This window comes from Pseudochaenichthys georgianus, chromosome 3 (genome assembly GCF_902827115.2).
Source record: "Pseudochaenichthys georgianus chromosome 3, fPseGeo1.2, whole genome shotgun sequence".
NCBI lineage: Eukaryota > Metazoa > Chordata > Actinopteri > Perciformes > Channichthyidae > Pseudochaenichthys > Pseudochaenichthys georgianus.
The window spans coordinates 46,898,236-46,910,481 of NC_047505.1; the positions used below are offsets into that span (position 1 = coordinate 46,898,236).

The following is a 12,246-nucleotide window of genomic DNA, read 5'->3' on the forward strand; positions in this document are numbered from 1 at the left end:
ATTTAGGATGTTTTTTCATAATAGGAACATCTAAAACATTTTCTTATTTAAATGTTAATTACACCTCGAGTGCCATACCAAATATTCAATATATGTGTTCATGGAGATGAAAATAACATCTGGATTTCAATGTTTCTGAGAACCAAGCAAGACAGTCAAAACAGTGACATCATGTGGTAACTCGTTGTTACTACAAATGATACTTTCTGAATATTTTAAAGAGACATGTCACCCTTTTCCAGGTTTAACACTTTATTTATGCTTTACGCGTTTAAGACATGACATGCTGTTTGATCTGGATAGCATGACCTCCTGGAAAGGGTGACATTAACAACTTTGACAATTCTGACATTGGATATTTAAAATGCCCTGAAAGTGTGAAAACAAAACAAAAATGTACATACACTTCTGCATATTTCTGTAAATAAATCTTTAAGAAAGTTCGATAAAGGGTTTATATTGGACATCTGTTGTGTCAGTGGATTGTTCTACACTACCAGTATTTCTGACACAGGAAACGGAAGATGTGGGATGTTGAAGTGATTCCAAGGAGGCCACCGAGGCTCTGTTTATTACTCTGTACCACCTCCTTTGTGCCCCCTTGGAGCTAACTCAGCTTATTGGATCACAATCAATATAGAGAGTGTGACAAGTGATGAAGGGCCTTATAGGGTTCCTCTCTTTTCTTCATCCAATCATCCTTCCTGGCCAAAATACAATTTGCTGCCATTTCTGCACTGCCTCTTAACAGCTCAGTGCTGACACCACAAGTCTGCTTCTGTTGGGGGTAAGGGTTCAATTCTCACACGTACTTAAAGAGGCCCTATTATGCTTTGGGGGAGGGTTACCCCTTTCCTAGTGTGTTATTGGTTTTTGTGTTTGTAAATGGCTAAAATCTCAAAGTTCCTGCCTGAAACGCCTTCATTGGACTCTTTTGTGTACTTCCCTTACATAATGACAGCACTATGGAACACACGCCCTTCTATTGGCTAGCGCTCCAACACATTTGACGTGATAGGCTAAGGGGCGGGACATCTCTAAGTGGTTTTCTGTTTTTCTGTATTATTGCGTTGCACTGTTGGAGGAGCCTGTGACCTAAGATTTTCATCGACATAACTTCTCTGTAGCTATGTTCGCATGACAAATAAAGAACCTTGAACCTTGGTTGACGCTATCACAACAGAGCCGGCCAGCTAACCAATCAGAGCAGACTGGGCTTTTTGAACATTAAAGCATGGAGACATGTCACAGGAGAGGCACTACATACAAATGTGAACCTTAACATTTGCGTTATAGTTCCCCTTTAAAGATATGTGGAGTCATGGGATTACTAAAGTGTTGCTCCAGTTATGGGTGAAATGCACATTTTTCATATAAATCTACCAAATATACACAATTTCCTACAGACACTGTGAGTATCAGTGCTAAAAGACTCTAGCTGGATGGGCTCTCAGTACAGGATGTCACTGTTGGATTATTATTAGGCTTTAGCAAAAAGATCAGCGCAGATGGCGAACTATGTAATTACAAGAGAATCCAGCCCATATGTAATTGAATGCTGGCAGGGAAGCACAGACAGACAGAATTAGCTGTCTGCCACATCTGATAAGAAACCCCTGGCTAATGAATGTAATGAAAGCTCACTGAGAGCCTGTGTGTGGCCGATCTGCAGGATAGCAGGAGATCAGCCGAACAGATTCTGTGTGATGTACAAAATGAATGAGCTTCTAAAGTTATCAGTGAATCTTTTCTGTTCTTTTGAGAAGAAGTTATGTTCTGCAAACACTGGCTCTGAAATGGAACAGAAGAGACTGTTTGACCCCTTTTTACCTGATGGTGTTTAATTTAGCATTAAAACGTTTCCAAGCGTCTCAAGACACCACAGAATGAACAGGAAGTGGCTCATTATAGTTACTGCATGTTTATTCTTTCACTTGTCTGTGGGTGTATACCTTATTGTCTTCTACTGGGTCTCACACGTTGTTCTGGAGACTAAAGGTGTCACATTGCTTACAATCATGAATACGATCACCATTCTTCTGTGTAAGTACATCTACAAGTGATTTCATGTGTTGTTATTATTGAGTAAGCGTTTGCTTTGCATGCATGTACAACGATTCACTTGTAACTTGTCTTTTATTGAAGGGGCTCTCGCAAACCAGGTCACGAGCCAAACTAATGGTGAGCTTTCATTTAGATCAGGGGTGTCAAACTCAATTTCATCACGGGCCACATTCGCATAGGCCGGTTGTAACGATATAAATATATAATATAAATATAAAATAATGTATTATATATTACATTATTGCCTCTGAATTGGATTATTATCGGATAGGATAATAACTTAGTAATTAACTACGTATGAAAGCAGAAGTCCAGGTCTCTTCAGTGCGCATGTCACAAAACGAGATGCATTGTGGGACATGTAGTTTATGGGCAAACTGCTTCTGTAAAGTGGCATGTAACCGGTATAATAAACGTATTATATTCTTTGCAAGCTCTTGCGGGGCCACATAAAATGAAGTCGCGGGCCGGATTTGGCCCCCGGGCCTTGAGTTTGAGACCCCTGATAGATGTTCCCCTCTGTCGGCTGTATTCTCAATATGATTGATTTGCATTGTATCGCTAATCCATGCTGTCTCTGTTTCAACTCAACTCAATGTTACAGATATTTCTTCTGCGAAAATCCTGGCCCAGCAGAAAACTATAAGCGAGAACAGCGACCTTCATTTGACCTGCAGCACGTTTGGAAAGAAACAGATCCAGGTTACAGTTTATTTATGTAAGGGCGACATTTGGATCGACACAAAGCTACAGAAGAAAGATCAAAATGATACCACCTTCACCATACACAGAGTGGGTCTTAATGACAGTGGGAACTACAGCTGTGTCTACTCTGCAATGAAAGACTCAGCAAGTAAAAATGTGCCTACAAAAGTAACCGAGGAAAGACGTGCCATTGAGATTGTGGTTATATGTAAGGACTTTTATCCCTATGAAAGCTTCATGTCAATGTTATTTCTCTCCACTCATGTTGTCCTTCCTGTTGCACAGCCAATTTTCTCCCTGCAGATATTTCAGTAGCTGCGCCGTCCGATGTCCACGAGGGAGACGATGTGGCATTCAGGTGTATCGTTTCTGGCCCCCTGCAAACACTCGGTGAATGTCAGCTCATACACTCTTACCTGATGAGAAATGAGACCATCCTCCAAGTGCAAGCATTTAATGTCGCCCGTATGGAGGCGAAGTTCACCATCGAAGGTGCCGTGGTGAGGGATTCGGGCCTTTACAGCTGTGTGGTGCTGCCATCAAAATGCATCCAAGAGCGCGAGAAAACACTGTATGGAAATAACGCAGTATTAGTCGAGGTCAAAGGTGAGAATGTCAGCTGTAAAAGAAATGCAGCAAAAGTGAAATTTGCTTTGGCTCCAATGTTAAAACATGTATTTTGAAACAGTAAAGCCAATCACGTGTGTTTTTGCTTTCCAGAAAGTTTGATCTTTAGGTTTATTGCATCTTTTGGAGTCATAGCCCTGATGATATTACTGGGACTGTGTCTGTGGTGGAACAACAAACAAGGTCAGTACATCAGAAGGAAATCAAAATGCAAATCATTCATTTTTTGCAGTATAAAGCTATCATTGTCTGACCAGCTTAAGTTAAGGTGGGGTAGGTACATTTGAGAAACCGGCTCGAGATCGCTAGAATTTGAAAATACACAACCGGAGAAAATCTGCCACTTCCTCACAGAGCCCCTCCTCCAACACACACGAATGCGCACATGACCAATGAGGGCACGAGATAAGTTTGTGCCCCGATGGAAGGCTGACAGGCAGGTAAGATCATTCCATGGAATATAACAAAAAGTGTATCTCGAGCCGGTCTCTGAAACGTACCTACCCCACCTTTAAGTTATTAGTATTCATATATAAGTTGTATTCTGTATGACACCAGCTTGTTATATCGTTAGAACCTCAACATATGCAGTAAAAATGCTTTATTTTACTTTAAAACTATTTTTTTTGTTCCTATTTCAGTATGCTTTGCTTCCAACTCATGGTGAGTGAGAAATCATTTTTCATTTTGTTCAGTGGATTGTGCTTGGAGACATCGTTTTAGATGCTTGATGTTTACAGTGAACTCAAGTATACTGAATACACGCCTAAATTCAGCCGCTCATCTGTCATTCTGAGTTGATTAAAGTGTTTGTCCTACAGTGTAGCGGACCAGCAGGCGGACATGACGGAGGAACAGCAGGTGCAGAGAGAGGGAGACGCACAATTTGGTAGGTTGAAAATGGACTTACCGTAAAGGCAGACTCTGGACTGGAGCAGGGGTGTCAAACTCAATTTCATCGTGGGCCACATTCACATAAAGGTTGCACTCAAAGGGCCGGTTGTACCTATATAAATATAATATATATATATAATATATATATTACATGATTGCCTCTGAATTTGATTATTATTGGATAGGATAATAACTTAGTAATTAACTACTTCTGAAAGCAGAAGTCCAGGGAAAATAATTGCAAGTCTCTTCAGTGGGCATGTCACAAAACGAGATGCATTGTGGGTAGTTTATGGGCAACCTGCTCATGTTCGTTGCAAGCTCTTGCGGGGCCACATAAAATGAAGTCGCGGGCCGGGATTGGCCCCCGGGCCTTGAGTTTGAGACCCCTGCTCTGGAGAGATGGTAATGAAATGAGTATGACTTAGAAAGAAAACATAATGTAGCTACTTTCTGGTCTCTTTAATTACATCTGTCCTCTAATTTGCAACGCCTCCATATTTGTCTTTAAGACTTTTACATGCAATCATGTGATCATACTAACTCCTGAGGAAGAGTAGTAGCTTCAAATATTTTGTTAATTAGGTTATTAATGTCTTGTTGTCAAAGCACTATGACTTATGTAAGAAAAGTGCTAAACAAATATGTTATAAACAATTGTCACAATTAAAAAAACGAATGTATCACTGTTTTTTGTCTTTCCCCCCCCGATTAAATAGACTCTTTCAGCATGGAGCAGGACGAAGAGTAAGAACATAACATATTATTACAAATGATATTTTACGTGTTGTTTTTCGTGGCAAGTAATTATTTATTGTGTCATACTTTAGCAGTTTAGTACCACCATAACAAATAATGATTTGCAAAATAAACAGACTTTTAAAACTTTAAAAAAATAGTTATACTTATATTTTATTTTGTCTGCATTCTTAATACAAAGACTTTGATTTTCCTCAGGTATCAGAACCTAGGCGATGAGGACTTCACGTACTCTGCTGATCATGAAGGAGTGTACCATGTTGCAGGTCAGAGATAACCTACTTTGAGTTATTACAGAAGTAGTTTTGCCCATTAAAGGCAAGTAGATGACTTTGGTTTCTAACATGTAGATGAGGATGATGATGAGTTTGATTACTTTGATCAGATGTGTGCCAACTCCCATATGTTTAGGGCTTAAGGTCCTGTCAAATCCTTATTGTGCACTATTCTCATATAGCGCACAGCTGGCTGCGTGAGAAATAAAGTCAAATCCAATCAAATTGGTTCTTATTGCTTGGATTTCTTTGCTTTTCTAACAATGCTCAAGAACAAGGCAGAACATACATAATAAGGTTATAATAGTAAAGCTTAGAAGGCAATATGATACTGCATTGTTTTAGATTGGCTGTTTTTCTGTAAACTTGTCTTCAGTGCATCTTACAGGAAAACCACAAATGAATGTTTAGCTGCAGTGCAGATATGTATAGCATGTTGTGCTCTCTGACTCACTACAGCTAATCTGGTTATGACATTCAGAGAGAAAGTATCAAGAATGAATGCATGAGCGCCATCATTTACCACAGAGCCGCTACTAACCTGTGAACTTCTTTATCACAGAGGATCCAGCTGCAGGACCAGTGTATGCCGTGTCATTCAGAGAGGAAATAAGAAATCCACATCTCCCCTGATTGAACTGGAACACCAGCCTGTGATGCCCCCCTTTGGTTCAGTCACATTTGAAATGAATGTTAATCTTTAAATTGGATGAAGGAACTCGTTTTTTGAAAGTACAGTGCCTCATAAACATCTAAATGCGAAATTATTTTTTAATTGATAATCAATAAAGCAGGAGTAGGATACAAATAAATCAAATAAGTGTAAACTTCTTCCCACCCCTTTTCGGATGTGTAATTAGTAGATCATTTGTTTATACATAACTTAGAATCAGTAATATTTTTGTATATCAATTCGACACTGCTTCATTTTGTATTGTATAATAATTATCATGTTAAATGTTTGTATTATTGTTTTACACATTCGAAATAAATCAAATCAAATCAAAAACCACATCGATCCTTTCTGTATTTGAGAGGGGTTACATTATCTTTTGTATATATTACACAAGTGAATATTTGAAAAAAGAGTAAGTGTTCATGCCATTTTGTACAATCAGTGTCTTATAAAGTGTGCAACAGTTTGTTAATAATAATCAAGACTGCAGCTGGTGTAAATTGTGTTGCATGAGATGATTAAACATTTTACAAAAAAAATCTGTATCTTTGCATATTTGTTTATACAAGGGGTATCACAACATACCGGTATACTGACAATAACTGTGATATTTAGACATTTCATTATTGGCATCATAGTAATACATACATGATGACGCAACCCAGTCTCACGGCATTTCGTGTTATAGTCACGAAATAAATGTAATCTATTGATTCGTCTTCACCATCACGATGTCCCACTTTTTTTTCCGTGTAGAACGATTTTAAAAGCAATGTATTTGTATTCTTAGTATGTTACGTGCCTGCACCACGTCATTTTGTCCGGTCGGGTCGTGGAAGACCGGAAGCTGTGTGGTTCATAAAAACATGTTCTTACTCAATATCCAGATTATTGTTTTTATGTTAAATTGTATAATGTCAGACTTTTTTTGCCGTCCGTGAGGAAAAGAAATGGGGCTCAGAGGCTCAGAATACTGAAATCTGTATTTTTTAAATCTTTTTTTCTTTCTAATTTGTTATTATTTGGTGCAGGCACGAAACGTACTACCAATAGAAATACATTGCTTTTAAAATCGTTCTGTGTGACACGAAAAAAAATGGGAAAATCGTGTTGGTGAACACAAATCAATAGATTACATTTCGTGACTATAACACAAAATGCCGTGAGACTGGGTTGGATGACATGCATTTGGTTTTGACTCCAAATTAGTTTATTAACATAACTATTTTATTTTAGAAAAAACATGTTGTCTATCTTGAAAATAATCCAGATGAAAAGAGATACGCTAATAGATAGATAGAAAAATTGAAAAAAGAGAGAAAATGCTAAATAAACAAAAATAAAGATTACTTTGACTGACAACATTATTATTATTTATCTTTTTATGTGTCTTTTTTTCAATGTATTTATTTATTTAATATCCACACATTCATTATTTTGGCCAGACGTGGTTAATGATGACATTTAATACCAATCATTCTTTGTTTTCTCATTTTGTTTTGATTCAACACTGTCAAATCATTCATATACAAGCTGTCTGCATCCCCCATTACCAGTGTCCCCTCGTGAAAGTTCAACCAAAGAGGGCCTGACATTATCTGATAAGAAACGTACTCCATCTGCCGCAGTGGCTGTAATGACAAACCCTGTTCTTCATGAGCTACCAATTACGAGAGGCATCCAATATATGTGTCACTGCTGCTTTCCTCCCCTCTCTCATCACTGCTGCAGCTCCTGTGGGAAATACAACGGAGCCGCTGACAGAAAGAATCCAGTCACAGCTTTATCATCAGAGCAGCAGTGTGTGCATTGCTGTAAATATTCAATTACATGATAGTGGCTTTAACTGTATGGCACTATTTTTCACTTTTAATTTGAACCATGTGAGGCCACAAACTAGGGCATTTACGTATACTGTGACTGCAGCCTGCATGGAAAGCAATGTTTCTAAACAGATTGCACATGTGTCAGATATCTAATCTTGCAGGCACAGCAAGCAGTTATGAGCATGTCTGCTCATAACTGCTTGCTGTGCCTGCTAAACCTGAATATGGATTGTGTCACAGTGTTGTTGTTCACCCGTGTCTGTGTTGGAAGGGGTTGACCTATTCTCATTGTTACACAGCTTTGTAAAAAGGCCTTACACAACCAGCCTTTATCCAGCATTGAAAACTAACACCATATTCCTGTTATACTGTGAAGGCTTACAAATGCAACCCAACCATAATCCCCCTGCTGCAAGGGCAGCTGGTGGACACTCAATATACTGTATGTTACGTTGTCTTTTTGTCAGGTAATAAAGATTCGTAAACATAATGATGTATAATATGATTGTACAAAAAACAGGTCAGAGTTCAGTGGGTTCTCATTTTTTACTTGTTTTCCTTTTCAAGCTCTTCTTACGACATAGACAACTTACAAACACAAGAGGGAGAAGAGCAATCGCTGCAACAGTAGCCAGAAAAGACAGTAGTATATCTACAGAGTGGTAGGAATACCAGGGGCAGTCTGTAGGACTCAGTTCTCAGGTGAGCTGCACCTTTGTGTCTCATGACAAACTCTATCCAGAAGAGGGCGGTGTCCAGCGGCTTCATCGGCTGATCTCTGTGCAGCCTGGAGAGTCTCTGCATGTTCACCTGTAGGAGGGCTCATTCAGGACGTCCTGGATGGCATCCTGAAAGTTGTTGTCTTTGTCCACTGTCGCTAGTGTAAGAATCCTAGCTGCTCCTCTCTCCTTTAGACGCAGCAGGTTGTCGTATTGGTCAAAAAACAAAGGTATACCAACAACTGGGACACTGTGATAAATAGCCTCTTGGACTCCATTGGTTCCTCCGTGAGCCACAAACAGTTTTATCTTGGGATGTCCTAAAAGGTCATTCTGAGGCATCCAGTCCACTAGCAGAGTGTTGTTGCCCAGAGTCGCTGGTCTGTCACCTTTATGTCTCCAGATGACTTTCTGGGGTAATTTCGCAAAGGTTGCAGCGATCTCATTTGTCATATCAGCAGGAAGTTCACTTACAAAGGTCCCCAGAGACATGATGATGACCCCATGCTCTCCAGAACTCTGCACAAACTCCTCCAGGTGCTCAGGGAGAGGTTTTGCTGGTTTGCACTGGAACCCTCCAATATAGACAACATTAGGCATGGTGGGACGAGGGAACTCAAACACAAAGTCCCACTCTCATCAGCCACAGGTCTGCTCCCTGTAATAAGTCAGTATACCGGACTTCTGGGTCGAAGAACTTATCACAAACAGCTTGATACTGAGGGCGGATAAAAAATGCATCCTGAGCTTGCCAAATGAGAGAGAAAAGGAAGTTCTTGACTCTTTGAAAGAAGGTCATTTTGTCTGACAGTCCTGAGCCGGTCAATGGGACATACGATAAAGGAGACGGTGCAATGGCCCTATGTCCTTCTCCACTAGTTATCCACCGCACATTATAGACCAGAGGCAGCTTAAGAGCGTGAGCCAACAATATACCAGCACCCCACGCCGGGTCAGTAAGCACCAAGTCATACTTACTCTCCTTCAAACTATTCATTAAGTCCTTATCTTTAAACATGCCAGTAGCCATTTTGCACATTATTCTGTGCATGTTAAACATCGCAGCAAACATCTCCGCCTGCAAACTTGCAAAGCTCAAAACTGAGCTCCCTTCTCTTTCTATGGCAAGATCTTCTTCAGGATCTCGTTGATGAAGTCATTATTAAAGGCCTCAGTGACAGGAACGGTGATTGTGTTGAAGTGCGGAGAGTCATCCTGGATGTACCAGCTTTTATTGGTCCGCACCACATCGACAGAGTGTCCTCGAGAGTGGAGAGCTTCGATCATGATGTCCATGTTAACCCAGTGGCTACCTTCCAAAGGAAGGATCAAAATCTTCCCTCCGTGACACATTCTCCATGGACAAGCACACGAAGGATAACAGGAACAGACTTGTTGCATTTCTGTAAAGGGGCATATTTAACCTGAACATGAGAAACAGATAAAGACATCATTATTCACTCTCGAAATCTAACCTTAAACATATACTTCAATAAAGTACTTTTGCATCAAACATTTCCCATTAAAATAATTAAAATACATGCAAGATTGATCTGCAACGTAACCTGTTTTACATGAAGTAACTCCGGGTAGCAGGCGCTAAGATGTTTGTGTGAAACGCCAAAGGAAACCACTCAATACAAAATGAGAAATTCCATGAAAGCTTATATAAGTGGATTATGGATAATCTTTTCTTCTGGGATGGACAACAATGTGGCCTCTTTGTTGCTTAGCAATGTGTTAAAGCTACTTATTTGTACCTCCTCGAGTGAATTCTGTTCTGAAGTAGCCTTCAGTACTTCTTATTTATGGTCAATAACATGCTCTTTATATAGGAGGATTTTCAAGAGGGTGCTCATACCAACTAATAACATGTTTTGTTGATCTTTCAGGAAAGAGCAAAGGGATCCAAATACTTGTGTCTTGTTTAGATAAAAATGTCTTCAAAGGCTATAATAATGATAACCATGTATCTTTGCATAACTGTTTTTACTGTAAGGATCCCAGACTAATCCAACTTTGTGCAGATTTAGTTGCATTGGATGCATGACATGTTTTGGATTGGATTGTTTTTTATCATTTGAATTCCATGCAAAGTAATTGTACCTTTTATAGTTTAACGTGTGTTAAAGTGTTTTGTAGACAGCTATGAAGATTTTTTGAGCAGTTTAGAAAAATGCACTTTCTTCAGGACCAGTTTTAAACTGTCTTTGTTTGTTTGAAAACAACAAAAACATTGTATTTACAGTCTCTACTATATTTGATGGAGCACCAACTGAAATTCACAGATTTCATCACTACAATCACCAACATGTTTTTGTTGATGGTGCCTGTGTTGCTTTTTTGTTGCTGTAATGTGCAGACATGGCCATGCTGAGGCAGTGCGGGCTGAGCTTCTGGAGCACTGAGAGTTCATCAGTCCTTTCTCGTTTCTAAATGTTTCTCCTCCTTGACTCCTTTCTCCTAGAGACTCTTCCTTGCCTTCTCCACTCGCATCTCCTCTGGGTGGGACTCACGGTACGTCCACACAGCAGCTTTTCAAAAATCTTGAAAATCTTGGAGGTGGGCGTGTCTGACAGCTTGGGGATTTTTTGCGAGCAATGCGACCAACAACCAATCACATGAATCTCCCGCCCCCGACATACAAAGCAAAAAAAAACGGGGATTTTATGCGAGCAATATATATATATAAACTCCCCAAACAGGCGAAAACCTACCAGTTTCACCCACTGTCTCTGCCACCTCCCTCCATGCCTGGTTCCTCCGGTTTGTTTCCCGTTAATAGTTCTGGCGTAAAGAACCGGGTGATTTGCTACCGTGATTTCTCGTTGGAATATGAGGAAATGAACTGCGGTCTGTTCTCTCCCTGCTTACACGCGGTTTGATTGGCTAGCGCTTCTACTGTCAAATTTGCATATAATAACGTTGTCTTGATTGGCTGGCGCTTCCAGCTCAGCTTCAAAAGTTGAACATTGCCTCAACTTTTTGAATCCTGGACATCTGGAAATCTTCGCTTCGCTCCCCCACAATGCAGTTCGGCGAAAAAGCGAGGCAAAGTGACGTCATCCCCATTCAAAGTCAATGGGCAGAGAAGCGTTGGAAGTTTCTTCTGAAGCTGCTGTGTGGACGTACCGGGCCCCTAGACACGGCGGCGTGCGTTGCCGCTTGGCGTGTCTTGAGCTTGGGGAGTCAACGCGAGCAACACGACCAACAACCAATCACATGAATGTCCTGCCCCGGACATACAAAGCAAAGCATTCATGCTACATCCATGCTGGCTAAATATACTGTCTATGCTTGCTAGCTGTCCATTCAAACGAAATACACTGGATATAAACTCCCCAAACAAGCGAAAACCTACCAGTTTCCCCCACTGTCTCTGCCACCTCCCCCCATGCCTGGCTCCTCCGGTTTGTATCCCTGTATGTAAAGAGGGACTGGTCATAGAGTACCGGGTAATTCCCTACCGCCACGATCATTTTCTCCTCCATTTGTTGACATATGGGAAATAACTGCGGTCTGGCTCTCCCAACATACACCTGGTTTGATTGGCTATGCTTGTACTGTCAGATTTTCATACGAGGGATTTGATTGGCTGACGCCTCCGTCGAGGCGGCAAAAGTAGAACATTGCTCTACTTTTGCAGCGAGCACCTCGAGAGAAGCTACGCTTTGCTCCCACAATGCAGTTCGGCGAATCGT

At 40.4% G+C, this 12,246-nt stretch overlaps 1 protein-coding gene across 1 annotated transcript; it reads right to left on the reverse strand.

The window, feature by feature from the left end:
* Positions 1-8,365: 8,365 nt before the first annotated feature.
* Positions 8,366-9,856, reverse strand: LOC117442692 (UDP-glucuronosyltransferase 2C1-like). The gene is given in 5 exon segments (XM_034078647.1): positions 8,366-8,503; positions 8,505-8,635; positions 8,638-9,175; positions 9,177-9,670; positions 9,673-9,856. Coding segments are annotated over 5 exon segments (1,470 nt in total). The 5' UTR covers positions 9,842-9,856.
* Positions 9,857-12,246: the final 2,390 nt, after the last annotated feature.